Source organism: Musca domestica, unplaced genomic scaffold (assembly GCF_030504385.1).
Source record: "Musca domestica strain aabys unplaced genomic scaffold, Musca_domestica.polishedcontigs.V.1.1 1, whole genome shotgun sequence".
Classification (NCBI taxonomy): domain Eukaryota; kingdom Metazoa; phylum Arthropoda; class Insecta; order Diptera; family Muscidae; genus Musca; species Musca domestica.
The window spans coordinates 24822678-24841971 of record NW_026712114.1 but is presented as its reverse complement, the minus strand read 5'-3'; the positions used below and the strand labels follow the sequence as shown (position 1 = coordinate 24841971).

The following is a 19294-nucleotide window of genomic DNA, read 5'->3' as shown; positions in this document are numbered from 1 at the left end:
ATTAACTTAATATACCTAAGGTGGGGGTTATAAAAATATTGGGTACTGTTTCTAAATATGATTTGGAAAATAAAAACCTTTTCTATTATTATTATATCTTACCCCACATTAAGGTAAAATGTATTATTTCCGGCGAACTGTTATTACATGCTACCATATCAGTTTATATCGTGGTATAGCTCAAGTATATATGCTTATTCACATTTCCCATTTATTATACACAAATACCTATTAAATATCTAAAGTGGTTAGAGTAGGTTATTCCAAAGTTTTACTTCTGTTCTGCCTTAATAAATTTTTTTGCAAACATATCTATAACAGTAAATATTAGCTTTCCCTGATTTATGTTAGCTTATTTATGAAAACAAAATGTCTCCAAAAGCATTTATTGCTAACTGTTCTATTAGACTTGATCTTGAAAATATCCAACAATTTCAGTGGGTCAACAAAAAATAGCTTGATAGCTTGATTGTAACGATTTCTTCCAGCCCACAAGTGTTACAATTTGTTGTCACCGCAGCACTTCACATTGTTAGTGGTTGTCAGCATGCACTTGAGAAGATACTTACACGCGTCTAACTTGCGAGAGTACAAATTCCAAAATGGGAGAGCTGGCACGCATGCGCAACAAAACTAAACGCAATATTTGGAGTGCAAATGTAATGAGTTAAAAAAAGAACACTTCACCCCCTTTGGGTCCAACTACTTTACATGTAGTGCTGTGGGGTTTTTGTTTCATTATTCATTTGTTTTGAGTGGAGCGGGCTAACTGATGAAGACGATTCACTCACTCATGCCGCTACTACTCCAACGATGTTGCATTACATAAAACAAAACAACAACAAAAATGGAAATGGAAATCAAAGCAAAGCAAAATCAACTAAAAATTGTAATAGATTTTCGCCTCAAGAAACACAAACTTGAGGCGAGTAATGAATGATCATCATCAACATCGTCAACATTTTGAAGATGAGTTTGAAAACTCAATTTAACAACAACAACAACAAAAGTCCAACACTTATGCTCATAACAATAACAACAACAACGACAACACAGCGTTGGCGATCTCCATTAAATCTAAGGCAAAATGTAACGTAAGTTTGCGATGTTTCTTTTTGGAGTTGCTATTGATGTTGTTGTTGTTGTTTTTGTTGCTGTTGCTTTTATTCGAATTGCATTGCCACCGTACGTACTTAAGCCATTGTTCAGTTCACACAGAAGAAGAAAAAAAACTCATCTATTTTTTCGTATAAAAGCCAATTCCGTAACTCAATGGGAATCATAGTTTGCATTCAACTATCGGAATAAACGTAACAACATTTTGTGTTTCTGACGATTTCCGATCGATCAACAGAATCGTTATCCGTGTCATCAGAAAATAAAAAATAGTCGGAGGATACGTGAATTGGGTTAGTGTTGACATCAATTTAGTAAAAAAAAAAACTAACTAAAAAGAAATACCGAAAAATAAGTGATTGTGTAATTAAACAAAAAACTATTTAAAGAAAAATATATTCAAACTATAAATAAAAACTGACAAAAACTATTTTAACAAATATTATTTTTTTTTACTAAAAATAAATAATAATTGCCTGAATTGAAAAATAAAAAATTAAAAAAATGGTTTTTTAAAAAAATTAATTTAAAGCACAAAATGTATAACAACAGTCTCAGAGGTGGAATGAAGAATTTCCGATTAAATTACTACCATTAAAATACGTCAAAGTCCTTCAACAGAGGAGATCTATAACGATTTTTAATTTTTTTTAATCTGTGTTTTTCTATAAATTATAAATTTTGCCTTGATTTCCGATTGGAATTTCGAAAACCCAAAATATTTTTAATATATTATAATATATTTCAATCCCAAACTGAAATATAGATGACGCTATACCATCCGCCGTAAAATGTCATTTTTCTGCAAATATTCAAAATATTCTTTGAAGACCTTAAAATTAAAAAAAAATATATATCAGAATAAAATTTGTTCATAAATTTTGTTAAAATAAATATTATGCACAATATTATGAAAATTAAAAGAAAAATTTGGAAAAAGTGGGCCTGATTCTTAAGGATACGCCAAAACATTGCCTTATGTTAAAATTTTTGTGATTTCGACACAAAAAAATCCACTTGTAGTCATATCGGTTAAGGATTTCCTTTATTCCGATATTGGACAATACCACAATATGTCAAATAAAAGCTTAAATAAACTATCTTTATACCCTCCACCATAGTATGGAGGGAATATTAGGTTTATCATTCCGTTTGTAACACCTCGAAATATTAATTTAAGACCCCTCAAAGTGCAGGGTGATATAAAAAACTGCACAAACTCAAAGGCCATAATTTTTACATTTTTTTAACAATTTATTGAATGAAAGCAAAAAATGTCGGAAATAGCATCAAATTTTAGAATAAGTTTAGATTTGTTCGAATTGGTCACCTTTGCAACGAATTATAGACTCAAAGAGCCAACGAAACCGTCACACGCTGCCCGATTGTTGCTCTGCGGTATTTTGGACCATTCCCGGCGAAGCGCTTGCTTGAGGTGATCGACACTTTTATATTTTTTAGTGCCAACCTTGCTTTCCAAAATACTCCAGACACAATAGTCCAACGGATTGGTATCCGGAGATTTTGGTGGCCATTGTGCGCTGGAAATGGAGCGAGGAACCTCATTTTGTAACCATTCTTGGGTGGTGTGTGCTGAGTGTGATGATGCTGAGTCCTGTTGAAATGTCCAAGGTCTGCGGCCAAAATGTTTGCGTGCCCACGGCTTTAATACACCCTTCAGAATATTTTCGCGATAACATTCGGCATTTAATACGAGCGGGGAGCGAAAATCGGCTGTTCTGAAGGCCCATACCTTCACCATGGCCGGCGCTTGAGTTCTGGTGGCCAACCGAAGGTGCACTTTTTCAGCTGACCTTTTTGACAAGTAAACACGATCATTTTGTTTGTTTACAAACTGCTGGCAACGAATGTTTTCTCGTCGGAGAAAACCAAATTCGGCAGTTCACAACCCCTTAGCTCTTTCTATGGCTTTACCCCGATCGCATTTTTCAATATTTGCTGAATGGGATACGCGATATATGGGATATTCGATATATTCAGCTCACGAGCCATTTTTCGGCCACTGCGAAACGCTTGTAAACAATGTAATAAGGTTCCACTGGATTAATTTTAACAGCTGTCGGACAAGCGGCTTAGAAATGAGAGCAGTCTGAAGTTTGTTGCAGTTTTTTCATCTCACCCTGTTCAGTTCCTAATGTGTACTACAGCCTACGACAAGAAATTTTCTGTGCAGGTCCACGTCTTTGTATATCCCCCACATAACAGTTCCTCCCTATATTCGGTATTTTGTTAAATTCGGCAACATTATACACTGGAATTGTTTCAAATTTTGTATTTGAAGTTCCTAATGGGTAAAACAGGAAACTGTCTATGCAGGTCCAGGTCTTCTTATAGCCCGAATATAAAATAGCAACGAAGTCGATTAAAAAATCGTTTTTTTATCGTGGAGCAAAACCGATTTCCTCCCAAAGCTCACGATTTCAATATGATCGCTACAAACGAAATGATAAATCATAGAGAGTGTGGAATGTGTCTATTTGTGACAAATATACTGCTATGAAAAATGTCCCCTCTTGTGGACCATTCCGAAGTGAGGATTCAAATGATGGCTATGCAAAAGCGTGTGATTTAATTCAGAAAATTAATAATTTAAAAGAAAGCAAAAATTCTGCCGCTCCGAGGATTTACCGGAAGGATTGGACAAAAATATCCCATCTTTTGTTAGTAAATGAGGAGGATGTGTGAAATTCAAAGAGAATCGGCCGCTTATTTCCCATTTCATGAGAGAAGTAATTATTCAAAATTTTGACCAGTTGTGTGAAGGCACCAGAAATATATTTATATTTCACATTCATATCAGATCTTGTGTTGGTAAAGTTATTGAGATGTACGAAACTCGAAGACAATCGGAGAATTATTTTTCTAAGAGTTTCCATTTTCTAAGAGTAATAATTATTCAAAATATTGACAATTTGTGGGGAGGTATATGATGGAGAAGGCCGATATTGGCAATTCTCGCACCTATTCTACCACTAATACGAATTTTGGGATTTACTAAGTTTTAAGAAAATTATGGTTTAACAGAATTAAACGTGAGTAGCCAGAAATGCCTTTCTAGCTTTTTCGGGCAAAACGTTCTGAGAACATCTAAAAATTCACAATTTTGGAGGTGTCTACGTCGGTGAAACAAAGTAAAGTTTGGCAAAGTTTTGGAAGAACTGACTCAGAATCAAATTTTATGTTCAATTTGAATGTGTGCTCAATGTAGATCCATGTTGTAGAATGGACATCATACTATGTTAACCTTTAAATATTGATATGTTGAAGGTCCTGCTTACATTTTTGAACTTTGTGCGCTACAATATTTTATTTGGGATTCTAACATCTAAAAACAATAACTTTTCTACCAAAAATAAATGTCCATACTTTGTTTCCTTACATAATCTCTTAATTTTGAAATGTTCGTTATTCAATTTTTTCATAACCTTTAGCCATCGTTTTTGGATCACAAAATATCAAAATTTTAATACAATCAAAACAATTATTTCCCATGCCAAAAGAAAACCTTGAAAAGCTTTTAAGAAAATTAACCAAAAATATTCAACATTGACATCCCTATTCTTATGGAGTTCACATGGAAGATGTTCAACAAAAACACAATATGTGAACATGAGATGAACTGGAACAACAAATAATACAAAAATGTTATTACTCATATGCACTTGTACGCTTGTTCATCTGTCGGTCGGTTTGTCCGTCAGTTAGCTGGCTGGCTGGTCGATTTTGTGTCAGTTTTTCTTTAGTTTCCTTATATTAAATTGGATTTTGGACGGTTATTCAATTTCAGTTCTGTTTGTTTACCTTTCGTTGTAACATCATCATCTTCTTCTTCTTCGTCTTCTATTTCACACATAAATTCATACACATGTGAGTGTGTGGATGTTGTTTATTTTTCTTTGCGGAATTTAATTATAATTTCGGTGTCTGTGTTACTGCTACTGCCATATTTTCCCAATTCGAACTTACACCAGAGCATCAGTGGTGGCATCATGTCTTTTGTTTCAATGTTATTTTTAACATGGACCATAACCTATGTACATGAAATCGTACATACATATCTGTGTGTATGTATGTATGTATTTATGTCGTTGCTTGATTGCAACTAATTTCATTGATGTTTGTATTCGTTGGTTACTCGCTCGCTGTGGAGTCGTAATACAAAACTTGGGCTCTGTTTTGGATGGAAAAGGTGTAAAAAGCCACCATATTAGGAGAGGTTGAGTGTGATGACAGAAAATTTGTTGGCAGGGGTTACATTAAAATAGAGCACATGTTCATATTTATGTTAACATAATGGCTCAATTTACGACAAAAGGAGCTGGTAAGCTATAAAAAAGCTTCTGTTTTTCTTTTGAATGAAAATACATTCATAGACCAGAACAAATTCTAAGAAATTCTTATGATACAAATGCTACAAGGACTACTCCTGTTTTATTGCGCCTGAGGACGAGAATTTCCCAACCGTCCTAGCGGAATCCTTATGAGGGCCAATACCAACACAAAACCGAAATAGTTTTTATACCCTCCACCATACATAGGGTAGGGGGTATATTAAGTTCGTCATTCCGTTTGTAACTCCTCGAAATAATAACTTTAAGACCCAACAAAGTATATATATTCTTGATCAGCGTAAGATTCTAAGATGATTTAATCCTGTCCGTCCGTCCGTCTGTTGTAATCACACTATAGTCAAAACGAATTAAGATAGGAAGCTGGATTTTTGCACAGATCTGTCTTTTGTCTGCAGGCAGGTCAAGTTCGAAGATGGGCTATATCGGCCCACGATATATAACGGTACCCCCCGATATTCGGTATTTTGATAATTTCAGCCAAATTTTTCAATGGAATTGTCTTAAAATCCACAAACGGAGTTCTTTGTGAGTGCATTACCCCCTGAAAGAGAATTTTATATATAGGTCCACGATATCGTATATCCTCCATATAACGGCACCTCCCGATATTCTATATTTTGATGATTTTTGCGATGTTATTCACCGGAATTGTTTCAACTGTCGAATATAAAGTTCAGAACAGTTACTACAGCCCATGACACAAAATGCTTATGCAGGACCACGTCTTCGTATAGCCCCCATATAACGGTTTTCATTTGAGCGGTATTTTCCAACGGATTTTTTTTCCAAATGGTGGAGGGTATAAAAAGTTCGGCCAGGCAGAACTTAGTTGCTTTTTTACCTGTTAAAAACCCCTTCTCTTTATGATAGGAAGTTACGAAGATTTGAGTCAGTATTGTCCATATATGGACCAAATGAAAGGTTCCTATACACATTACGATGTGAGAATTTTGAAGTAACCTGAGAATGTTATGTGTTTCATAATATTACACATCACATCGCAAGGGGGTTACCACAAATAGAGAACAGATATGTACGATCTTAACGCTAGTTTCAATATTGATTGATAGTGAGAAATTTGAAGAAAATCAAAAACTTTTCACACTTATTTAGAATCTTTAAAAATTTTGACCCTTTTGAAGTCAACAGAGAGTTTTCATTTTCGCAACTGATCCGAGGCTTATTCCATTTTTTGGTCTTCCAAGTTTGAACAATGTAGAGTATAACCTACACGTTTGGGCGACTTAGGCGCGCAATCCCCCTCTGACAAAGTCCGAAAAAAAACATTTATGTCGGGAGGTATAGCAGAAAGAGGGGATCAGTATAATCCATATTCGCATTAGGTCTAAAATCGGATGGCCAAGGGAATGAATTAATTCGAATATTATGATGTTCTGTAATATTTTCCAAATATACACCTATTTATATATTCCCCTAAATTTCAATAACAAATTAAAATTTGTAAGAAACAATCTATCATATTTTAAACCTTTCTAAGTTTGACCATGTAATGCTTATTTTGGAGCAAAACATAAATTAACTTCGAGAATTTCTGGCATACTAACCAGCCGGATCAATGGACGAACGAATATTGCGATCCCGACTCCGAACCACCTGCCGGAAGTTATCGGAAGTTATTAAGCTAAGATAAAAATTGAAATAATTTTTCACTTGTTCAAGTCTTTCTCAATTTCCTCTGCGAAGTTATGGAGAACGAATTTGGGAATTCTCAAAAACAATATAATCTGTTAAAAAATTTTTGTTAAAATTTTAAAAATACCGTATGTAGCTCTTTTTTTAAGGTCTATAAGACGACTTGGACCTGCATAGGTAACTTTTGTCATAAGCCATCACAATATTCAAATCCGAAATGAATAATGTCACTAAAATCATCAAAATACCGAATATCGGTATGTACCGTTATATGGGGGCTATACGAAGACGTAGACCTGCACAGACAATTGTCTGTCTTAGGCTGTAGTGTCCATTACGAAATACCAAATTTTAAACAATTCCGGTGAATAATGTCGCTAAAATCATCAAAATACGGAATATCGGGAGGTACCGTTATATAGGGGCTATACGAAAACGTAGACCTGAATGGTCTAGAGTGATTTCCATAGACGGACGGACATCGCTAAATCGTCATAGAATTTGTAAAAGGGTGTTACAAACGGAATGACAATCTTAATATACCCTCCATATTATGGTGAAGGGTATAAAAACGCGAAAGTAAACCAAAAACCAATTAAATTACAATTGAGTGAGATTTTCCACAACTTTTAGAGATATCTCTTTCCTAAACACCCCACCCTAATATGTTCATATTGCATGCACACGTTCAGAGTCATGTGCAATGTTGCTATGTATGTGCGGCAATGTACAAAATATTAGCCATGCTGCTGCTGTCGATGCTGAATATTACTTCAATTTTCAGTTTCAGTTCAAACAAATGATGTAATTAAGATGGATACAGTTTCGGAACATTACCATATAATTAACAAAGTTTAGAAATTTATTTTGTAAAAATTAGATAATTTGTTGTTAAATGCATTCATCACGGTGTGAAATTGCTTAAAATCGATATGCAAATTTTGAAAGATTTCCTAAATATGCAATTCAATAAAAAAAATTAAAAATGTGCTTAGAATACCGAAAATTAGATAGCATGGTTACATGAGACTGAATGAACGCCCTGAATAATATTTTCAAATATAATTGGGTTACAAGCAAAATTGTAGTCATCCTTCTAAAGTTTTATATAATTGGAAAGACAAACTTAATTTTGATACTTATTTAAAATGCTTCTTATTTTACAGAAAGTCTAAGTTTTCTGAAATTGCCGCTTTGTTATTGTTATTTCAATGAAAAACTCGTTCCTCTCTTTCTTTCTCTCATCAGAACTTTGAAGATGTACTGCATACAGAAAAATCATATTTTAGAAAATTGTATCAAAAAAATGAGATGTACAAAAAAGTTTAACGAAATTTTTTCTTCTTTCAATTTGCAGAACATTTTTTTAAAGAAAATTTGTCCAAAATAGCGAATTCTGCTACAATCTCATGTTTTGTAATTGTCCTTAATATGCTTACATTCATATTTAGGCCATATTTACCCCTTTTAATTGAGTTAAGTTTCGTAAATGTTTCACAAAACACTTTTGACGGCATTAAGCATGAAATTTGGCGCCGCACTTAATTTAAAAGAAAAATGTTTAGGTTGTAAAATTAAAAAAAAAAGAAAGACAAAAGATTAATTTTGGTAATACATGTACAGTGGAGCCACCTACGAGAGGCCATAACAAAATGACTTATCAAAATGGGACAGAGAATAAAAGTTTGAGTGCAATTGTATAAGTACCTCAGCTCTTCCGTTTCGTATTTGGAATGCCAAGAAGTATGCAACGATTATCATTTGAAAAGAATTCGCTGAATATAAAAAATTCCATTGAAAAATGCATCCAAAATTAAAAAAAATCCTAATTTCCGATGTAGAAGTTAAACGTTGCCAGAAAAGGCGGTGTTTATTACGTACCCAAATACCAAATGTGATACAATTTTGGTGAAAATATGACAAAAATCAAAAAGGTACTGAATATCGGGGGTACAGTTATATTTCAAATATACTAAACTTGGGTCTATATCGAAAGTCCTTTGCAAAGTTGTTTCTCACATATACAAACTGCCAGATTACAGCAAATTTTGTTCATAAATATGACTAAAACAGCCAAAACACCCTAAAGATGGTGGTACAGATATATGGGGTATTAGTGGAAATATGGACATATATGGCTCATTTTAAATACCAACAATTCTACCAACCTAAAATTCATCTCAGCATAATTTTTATCAACCTACTTCATTTTGTTCGGAAGCCCAGAGTGATTTCAACAGATGGACGGATGCGCATAGATAAATCGACATACAATCTTATGCTGATCACTTTATGGAGTCTCAAATGCTTATTTGGAAGAGTTACAACCGAAATGACAAATATAATATACCCTTCATAGTAATTGGTAGGAGCGAACGGAGTGTCGGATTTCGTTCAATATTTACACATCATAATATTAGAATCAGGTTTGGTTCAGATGACAAAAGGAACGGTATAATCCTTCCGGGGCCTCCCCACAAAAAGTCTATTGATTAACAATTACTCACATAATATTGATTGAAATAAATGTCAGATATCTGTGCAAAGTCAGCCCCATATTTGTATCGCTATTAGATCAAGTGTGAATATGGATTGTAAAGATCCTCCCATCGACAAAAAGGTCAACTTTTCCAAAAAAGAAATTACACACATGTCTCATACAAATTGGAGGAACTAGTCGTTGTAATCAATACCTAGAAAATCGCTATATGTATGTCGGTATTAGGTCAGCTGCGAAAAGGGATAAAGGCTCAGCATTTTGAGAAATCATAACGCAAGATAGTATATAGTTAAACATAAAGGGACATATGTTGAGGGAAAACTTCGGTCGGCAACTTGTTCAAATTGGAAATACCTCATGGAAAAATATGGGTCAGGTTTTGTAATAGCTCTTGTATACCGCCCAATAATTGAGGCACCATTTTCCAAAATACATGCTATAATTATAATGAAAATATATTAAATAGTCACATAGGTTTGGTCATATCGGTCTTGCAACGAAAATTTCAGATGCTGGGTACCTTTGAGTTCCAACCAATTTTCGGTCTATGATAAAGAATTGCTTATGCAGGTACACATCTTCGTATAGCCCACATAAAACGGTTTATTTCTCGGATTTTATTTTTTTTTTTTTTTTTGAAAAATTTTAAATTTCTTCCAAAAGTTTGAACCGGCTGAACTATGCTGCTGTTTTACATTTTTTTTTGGCTAACCTTTTTGGCTTTGTAGTGTAAGAAGTTCCTATAGTATCCATGAATTTTTCTCAGTATTTAATCTAATGATATTTCTTAATATATATATAATTTATAAAAGTTTGTCAGTGTCATCTATACGCAACATCTATAAAGAGTAACTCTTTTAAAGGTTCCACTTTACAAAAAAAAATTGTTATATTTATTTATATGCGAACACATGTAGCTGGAAAGTAAACCACCGCAAAAAAACTACTACAAATCACTTAAGAAAAGAGTGTGGAAGAGATACCACCAAGCTAACGAAAGACCCATTAGCTCCAATTGGTGTTGGTTACCATAACACCAAACAATGGTCGGTGTGTGTGCGTGCGCGACTTCATTACAGGGTATTATGACTACATGTAACAACAACAAAAAAAAACAGCTACCACAACAAATGAGCGGATCATTCAGCAAAGTGTGTAATAATAGGGAAGTTTTAAATCATTAAACGTCAATTAAAATCAACATTTTCTGTTCATCACTGAATTTTCATCAGTTTGGTGGCTATTGTTGTAGTGGCTACTGCCGATGATGCTACTTGGTTTGGGGGGGGTATGTCATTTTTTTTTTTTTTTTGCTTTTGGTTTCACATTACGTTTACTTCCATAACAGTTGGAGCATCGTGTCATTTATGAACAATGTTGTTGCTTCTGTTGTTTTTGTTGTTGCTGTTATTGGAAGTTGGAACTTCAGTTACATTGACATGACCTCGCCACGACGCACTCTTGTAACATTTATCTGATCCAAATGAAGACGACTTCAAATGATGATGTTGTTGATGATGATTGTTAATAGAAGTTTGCCATTGCTTTGTATTGTTGTTGTTGTTGTGGTTTTTTTCCGACTTTGCTTTTCAATAAAGATGGAAACTAAATCACGACAAACTACTCTAATGATTTGTTCATATTGTCCACGAAATTCATTTGTTTAAAGTTGTATCATTGTATTAAGTTACTTCAGCGGAGTTTCAATGTTGCAGCTTCAAATACCAGAACCTTGAACATGTTGCATCAAACACATGTTAATTAAGAAACTGAATTCAATTTCAAATTGTTGATAAACAAATGAAATAATTATGAATCTGATGGGCATGAGAAAAAATAAAAATATTAAATTTGAAGAAGAAGTGTAATTTCTTTCAAAACTGGGATTGATATTTTTTTAAACAAATTCGATTGGAGATTTAAAGATTTCGATTTTTAGTTTAGTTCGGAGAGATTTGCCTCAACTGTCCCACAAATAAAAAAATAATTAAAGAAATGCTCTTATCTCTTTCTTTACAGTAGAGGAGGCTATTGAAATTCTAGAAGACAGTTTTCCCAAATAAATTTGCACCATGAAGCTCTTTAGTACTTCAGCTACGGTAAGTTTATCTCAAACCTCCTTGAAGTTTGACATTTAAAAATGATTATTTCTCTCTCTCTCTCTCTTCATTTCTACACTCTCTCTCCTTCCATATCCTTTCCCTAATTTTCTCTCACTCCCTTCTTTATCTACCCAACAGCTTTTATGCGTTGCCCTGTTTGCCTTGAGCGGCGAGGCAAGAAAACGTGAAGCTCCCATAAGCAATGGCCGTGGTTCGGCCTCCTACAATTCTCCCTCGAACTCGTATTTACCACCGGCATCGGGTCCTGCATCCAACAGTTATGCCCCAAGTGCACCATCAGGAGGCCCATACAACAGCTCTCCCTCACGTCCCTCTTCATCGTATGGTGCTCCACCCCGTAGTCCCTCTTCTAGCTATGGACCACCACCACCTCCCTCAGGACCAGCCTCTTCGTACGGTGCTCCCAGCCGTCCCAGCTCAAGCTATGGCCCACCCAAGAAGAGTTCCCATCGTCGTCCATCTTCTTCATATGGTGCTCCACCCAAACAACCTTCATCCAGTTATGGTCCACCAAAATCCAGCTATGGCCCACCAAAGTCTAGCTATGGTGCCCCAGCAAAGGCTCCTTCTTCAAGCTATGGTGCCCCAGCAAAGGCTCCTTCTTCTAGTTATGGTGCCCCCGCCCGTGCTCCCTCTTCCAGCTATGGTCCACCCAAGTCATCGCCACCCTCGACCAGTTATGGTGTTCCCACAGGTCCAGCCCCCTCGAATAGTTATGGTGCTCCAGCCAAGGCTCCTTCCAGTAGCTATGGTGCTCCTGCTGCTCCTTCCTCCAGTTATGGTGCTCCTGCTGCTCCATCCTCCAGCTATGGTGCTCCTGCCAAAACACCCTCTTCAAGTTATGGAGCCCCTGCCAAAACTCCTTCCAGCAGCTATGGAGCCCCTGCTGCTCCTTCCTCCAGCTATGGTGCCCCAGCAGAGACACCTTCTTCAAGCTATGGCGCTCCCAGTGCACCTGCTGCCCCATCGTCTAGTTATGGTGCTCCAGCCAAAACACCCTCAAGCAGTTACGGTGCACCTTCAGCTCCAGCCGCCCCATCTTCCAGTTACGGAGCTCCTGCCAAGGCACCATCTTCCAGCTACAGCGCACCCGCACAAGCTCCCTCATCCAGCTATGGCGCTCCAGCCCAAAGTTCATTCCAACCAATCTCGCCTCCCTCATCCAGCTATGGTGCCCCGGCCCAAACCCCATCCTCAAGCTATGGTGCTCCTGCTCAAACTCCTTCATCTAGCTATGGCGCCCCAGCTCAAACCCCATCTTCCAGTTATGGTGCCCCCGCTCAAACTCCCTCATCAAGTTATGGTGCCCCCGCTCAAACTCCCTCATCCAGCTATGGTGCCCCTGCCCAAACTCCCTCATCTAGCTATGGTGCCCCCGCTCAAACTCCATCTTCCAGCTATGGCGCCCCAGCACAAACCCCATCATCAAGCTACGGTGCCCCAGCACCTCAAGCTCCCTCATCCAGTTATGGTGCCCCTGCCCAAACACCCTCGTCCAGCTACGGTGCTCCAGCCCAAACACCCTCATCCAGCTATGGTGCTCCCGCTCAAACACCCTCATCCAGCTATGGTGCCCCTGCACCTCAAGCTCCATCATCAAGCTACGGTGCCCCAGCTCCTCAAGTTCCTTCATCCAGCTATGGTGCCCCAGCACCTCAAGCACCTTCATCTAGCTACGGAGCCCCCGCTGCTCAAGCTCCTTCATCAAGTTATGGAGCCCCTGCTCCTCAAGCTCCTTCATCCAGCTATGGAGCCCCCGCTGCCCAAGCACCTTCATCCTCTTACGGTGCACCCACTGGACCATCATCAAGCTATGCCTCGGCACCCAGTTCTTCATATGGAGCACCAGCTGCCCAAGGTGGCTCAAGCGGTGGTTACCCCTCAGGACCCTCTTCCAGTTATAGTGCCCCAGCTCAAACACCATCCTCCAGCTATGGTGCCCCCACCGGACCTTCAAGCAGTTACAATGCTCCTTCCGCACCCAGCAGTTCTTATGGCGCTCCCTCATCTTCTGGTGGCTCAAGTTATGATGCCCCTGCCCAAGCTCCAGCCACAGGTTACGGAGCACCCACTGGACCATCATCATCCTACAATGCCCCAAGTGCCCCCTCATCATCATACGGGGCCCCTTCATCTGGCAATGGTGGCAGTGATGGTGGCTATTCTTATTCTCCAGCGGCTAACAAAATCCCCGACACCATTCCCCAGGGCTATTCCGCCGATGGTGGCTACACATATTAGTTTGCCCAAATGAAATCCCCTGGGAGGGAAGTTCGACAAAAACAAAACCAACGTGCCTTAATTCCATATTTTGTTTAGTAGCTAATTTGCTGCCTCTCTTTCACCCTCTTCAACGCTTGCTCTACACTCATATTGTCACAAGACAAATTCATTAGCGAAATCTTCATCCAACGTGTACGGAATCGTCGTAAAATTTCATAATTTCAAATCATCAACACAAAATCGCGTCTAATGTTTATTCCATTTTAAATTCGAATTCGTAAATTATTTCTCTTGTTGAATGTACACTTTTTTGTATATTTTTGGAATTTAAAATTAAGTGTTAAGCATTTTTTATATATATTAAATAAATATTTAAAAAAATATTTTGCATGTTTGAATATTTCTATTTTTGTTTATAAAGAGTTTGGCAAGTAAAAAATTTCCAAACCATTTCGGCAACCAAAGTAACAAAAAATAAACTTTCCAGTTAAAATAGACTGTGAGATGAAAAAACTGTAACCAACTGCAGACTGCTGTCATAGCTAAGCCACTCGTCCGACAGCTGTTAAAATTATTCCAGTGACAGCTCATTATATTGTTTACAAAGGCATTTTGGTGAGAATTTTCCAGAAAAAAAAGTCATCCGTAGTGGAATTCAAGCGTGATGGTGGAATTTCTTTATATTTGGCTGGAAAACCAGCATTTAAATGTGAATAAATCTTTTGTGTCTCGTACCATCGCTTGTTACCGTGATACTGGTAGCATAGCCCGACGTCAAGGAAATGGACGGAAGAAAACAGCAACATCAGCAGAAATGGTTCGAAAATTAGAGAAACGACTTGATCGAAACCCGCGTCGCAGTGGCCGAAAAGTGGCTCGTGAGCTGAACATATGGCAATATTCCATTCGGCAAATACTTAAAAAAGGGCTCGGTGTAAAGCCATTGAAATTCCAAAAAGTTCAAGAACTTACACCGCAACAGAAAGAAATTAGACTTAAAAGAGTTAACGAGTTGCTTCTCTTGGCCGAAAGTGGTTAACTGCCGAATTTGTTTTTCTCCGATGAGAACTTGCCAAAAAGGTCCACTGAAAATGCGAACCTTCGGTTGGTCACCAGAACTCAAGCGCCGGCCATGGTGATGGTGCCGATGGTCGCTCTCCGCTCGTATTAATCAACCGTAGCATCAGAATAAATCTCGAATATTATCGCGAAAATAATCTGGAGGGTTATTAAAGCCTTGGACCGCAAACCTTGGACATACCAACAGGACTGAGCACCATCGCACTCAGCACGGTTACAAAATAAGGTTCCTCGCTTCATTTCCAGCGTACAAAATCGCCGGATACCAATCCGTCTGGAGTATTTTGGAAAGCAAGGTTGGCACTACAAAAAAAACCAAAGTATCGATCACCTCAAGCAAGCGCTTCGCCGGGAATGGGCCAAATACAACATTCGGGCAGCGTGTGTTGGTTTCATCGGCCGTTTGAAGGCCATAATTCGTGCCAAAGTTGACCAATTCGAACAAATCTAAACTTGTTCTAAAATTTGATGCTATTTCCTGGAAATACCGAATATCTCAGGGTAGCGTTATATGGGTGCTACACTAAAACGTAGACCTATATGGACAATTCTCTTCCAGGGGCTAAAGTACTCAGAGGGAACTCCTTGTGTGGATTCATATTCCAATGAAAAATGTGACTAAAATCATAAAAATACCGATTGGGAGGGGTGGGTTTTAACCATTATATGGGAACTATATAATATGGTGGACCTATTTAGAAAATTCTTTTTCAGGGGTAAAGTTCTCACAGAAAACTCCTTGTGTAGAATTTGAAGATGGCTAAAATTATCAAAATACCGAATATCTGGAGGAACAGTTATATGGGATATATACGATATCGTGGGCCTACATAGACAATTCTTTTTAGGGGCTAAAGTTACTCCTTCTGCGGGGCTAAATCGTCTTAGAATTTTACGCTGATCAAGAGTATTTGGTTTTAGGTTTGGACCATTTTGTCGATTTTTGTGAACGATGTGAAAAAAAAATGTTGTTGTCGATCCTCATGTCGTTTTCAAAAAATACGCAAATGTTATAGTCCATTTTACCCGCTAAATATTATACGATGAACATCCAAAGTGCTAGGAATCTGCCCTGGTCTAAACTCTGGGATCATGCGAAATTCCGGGTCGATATCCCCCTAAAAATCTCTATCATCTCCAAAAACAAAAAACTTCTAGTCTGACCCTAACTTTGTGCAAAAATTTGTGAGGATGGGGCCATAATTGCGAACCGTGGTGTGATTACAAATGAACATGAACAGACGGACGGACACACATAGTTAGACCGACTCGGTTCGGCGAGATAGGAAGATCTATATTTAACATCGTTGCTGTAGCACCAATGTTACATAATTGTTGGCCAAATTAAACTTATAGAAAAACAAGTAAGCAAAGGCTACAGTCGAGCGGGGCCGACCGTTGAATACCCTACAACACTATAATAAACGATACAGTTTATATAGGCAAGAAACTCGAAAGAATTCCACAAGATATTGTGACAAATAATAAAAGAACACCATCAGGTGTCGTTCTCTAATTTTCGAATAATAGCAACTTAAACTAATTTGCTAATTTCCAATTTATTTGTAGATGTTGCACTTAAATGGTCGTCATAGATCTGGAACCAATATTTCCCAAAGACCTATAATCTCTCTGAAGTGGCAATAGATTATCATTTATTATTGGTTATTGACTGAAACGCATCTATATGAGATACAGACATTTGACTATATTCTTCAACGAAATCAGCGTTATCGAAATAGTCAGAAGTGTGTCTTTCCTGCATTTGTGAATTCTCCAAAAAGTCACTGGAATGGACATTTTCGTATTTTGTCTACAAAAGTTGGCAAACTATTTCGCACATTAAATAATTTTGGATGGCCATCCAAAACTGCTTGGCTTTTGCAATGTCCGGTAACCCTTATTCAAATGTGCGTAAGGATCGGGCGATAATTACGACCTGCTGACAATTTTGCAGTTTTTTGGTCCATTTCAACCCCTAAATATATGGGGATCATCTCCAAAAAGAGTAGGCTTCTATTCTGACCCTCATCTTATCTCCATGCAAAAGTTCGTAAGGATCAGGCCATAAATGCGATCTGTATATGATATCCTGATATTCTAACTACTTAGTTTTGTTAGCTGTAGAAATATTACCAAATTTTTAATTCAAATTTAAAATATGCCAAAAATATGACAAAATTGAAAAAATATGAGAAAATTTACAAAATCAATATTTTCATCTTTGGAAAGATATTTTTATGCGACTTTTTAGGCGTTTTTTCTTTTCTGCCAAGAGGCCATTCAGAATTAATGAGAACTGGCGAAATCAGTTCAGCCGTTCTCGATATAAAATAGATCTTTCAAGCACATCTTCTTTGATACACATATATATCGCACATATTTTGCTATATATCCGATTTGTTGGATGTTAACATCAATGTAAAGATCAGAAGTAACCTTGTCATGGCTTTGTAATTTCGCCGGGATTTAAAATATTCGCGGTTTAATGAAAAATTTTGAATTTTTTCAACAAAAAAGATATGGTCTATTTTAGCCGCTAAATATTATCCGATGACCACCCAAATTGGTAGGCTTCTTCCCCGCCCTAAACTCTAGCTACATGCGAAATTCCGTGTCGATTGGTCTATAATTGCGACCTGTATAGCTACTGCAAAATCCGACATTTTTTCAGTATTTGGTCCATTTCAACCCCTAAACATTTGGCGATCATCTCCAAAAGAAATAGGGTTCTATTCTGACATTAACCCCACCTACATTTTAAATTTCGTGAAGATCGGGCCATAATTGCGACCTGTAGAGTGATTACAAATTAACATGGACAGACGGACAGACGGACGGACGGACATACATAGCTAGATCGACTCAGCTCGGCGAGCTAGGAAGATCCATATATACTTTCCTATGTGGGAAATCAATATTTCGTGGTGTTACATAATTTTTGGCCCAATCAAACTTATAATACCCCCAACACATAGTGTTGTAGGGTATAAAAACAAAAATTACGGAATCTAATAAGTTTATAACAATTGACAGAACGGCTTTCTTGTTAAAATTGTATGCCCACCAAATCGGTTGGAAATTTTGAGAAACAAATAAATAAAGAAAAAATTGTATGTTTGACAATGGTGGCTGCTTAGCCTTGAAAACTGTGGCTAAGTTAACCTCTTTTCCCATTCAAACTTCCCTTTTCTGTTTTTTATTCAAAACCAACTAAAAAAGCAAAGGGCAGAGCGAATTTTTAATATCATTAGCCATGAAATATCGGAACTCAAAATTTAAATTATTTTTATTTTTAACCCCAATTTCCGCGAAATCAGTTTAAGAATGCAGTTAAAGTCTTGAAATATTAACCCACAGAGACCAATTTTCTGCGTATTTGCCAGTTTCAAATACCAAAATTAAAACTATTCCGTGAACAATGTGGCTAAGGTCAGCAAAATAGAGAATACCCAAAGATACCGTGATTATTTTTTTACCCTTAGTTTTATTGCTCCCTAATATGAACTATTTAACTGCTTTGTCAAATTCGTATTATCGAAGGTTATAAATAGTTCAAACACCAAAATACTTAATTGAGCCAACTCGTTCAGAAAATGTGAAACAAATCTTCAAAAAAGCTGAACATCGCTCAAAAAGGTGTTTTTTGGGGTTTTCAATATTTTTCTACCAAATGGGCAACATTTCCAATCGAATTCGTGGTAATGTAGTCTGTAGGTTTTTCTGTGAATATTATATGACCTTGTAAAAATTTATCAAAATACACCTGTACAATTGCACTAAATGTTCATATATGTTGATGAGACCACGATTTCCCTACAAAGTTTCTCGTGAAATGTGGCGGTTTGTTTATTTATAATCAGAATTTAAGGATATTTGATTAAGAAAGGCTCCCGGAAAAAACAAACATTCGAAAACCGTCCAATATTTGTCTTTATGAGCATGCAACACCGATATTTTAAAAATTTGGCTACCCTAGATTTAGTACATTTACTGTGAAATTGATGAGCCTTCAAATAAACAAAAAATAAGTCATAAATATTAACTTACCTTTGTCTCCATCCCTTCTCCTATTAAGTACATTGCCAAAGACCTAATTAGTACAGTAAGCATAATTCGAAACTTGGCAGCATTTTAAACACTCTCAATTAAAAAACATTTCCTTTGACACTTATCTCATAAACTGGAATTTTTTTAAGGAAATTACACTAATAGATATTTTCTGT

At 37.0% G+C, this 19294-nt stretch overlaps 1 protein-coding gene across 1 annotated transcript; it reads left to right on the top strand.

Moving 5' to 3' along the window:
- Nucleotides 1-1302: 1302 nt before the first annotated feature.
- LOC101899589 (sialidase) lies at nt 1303-14328 on the top strand. Its single transcript, XM_005184717.4, has 3 exons — nt 1303-1409; nt 11662-11741; nt 11883-14328. The coding sequence occupies exons 2-3, from the start codon at nt 11715-11717 to the stop codon at nt 14004-14006; spliced, it is 2151 nt and encodes a 716-aa protein (XP_005184774.1). The 5' UTR covers nt 1303-1409; nt 11662-11714; the 3' UTR covers nt 14007-14328.
- Nucleotides 14329-19294: the final 4966 nt, after the last annotated feature.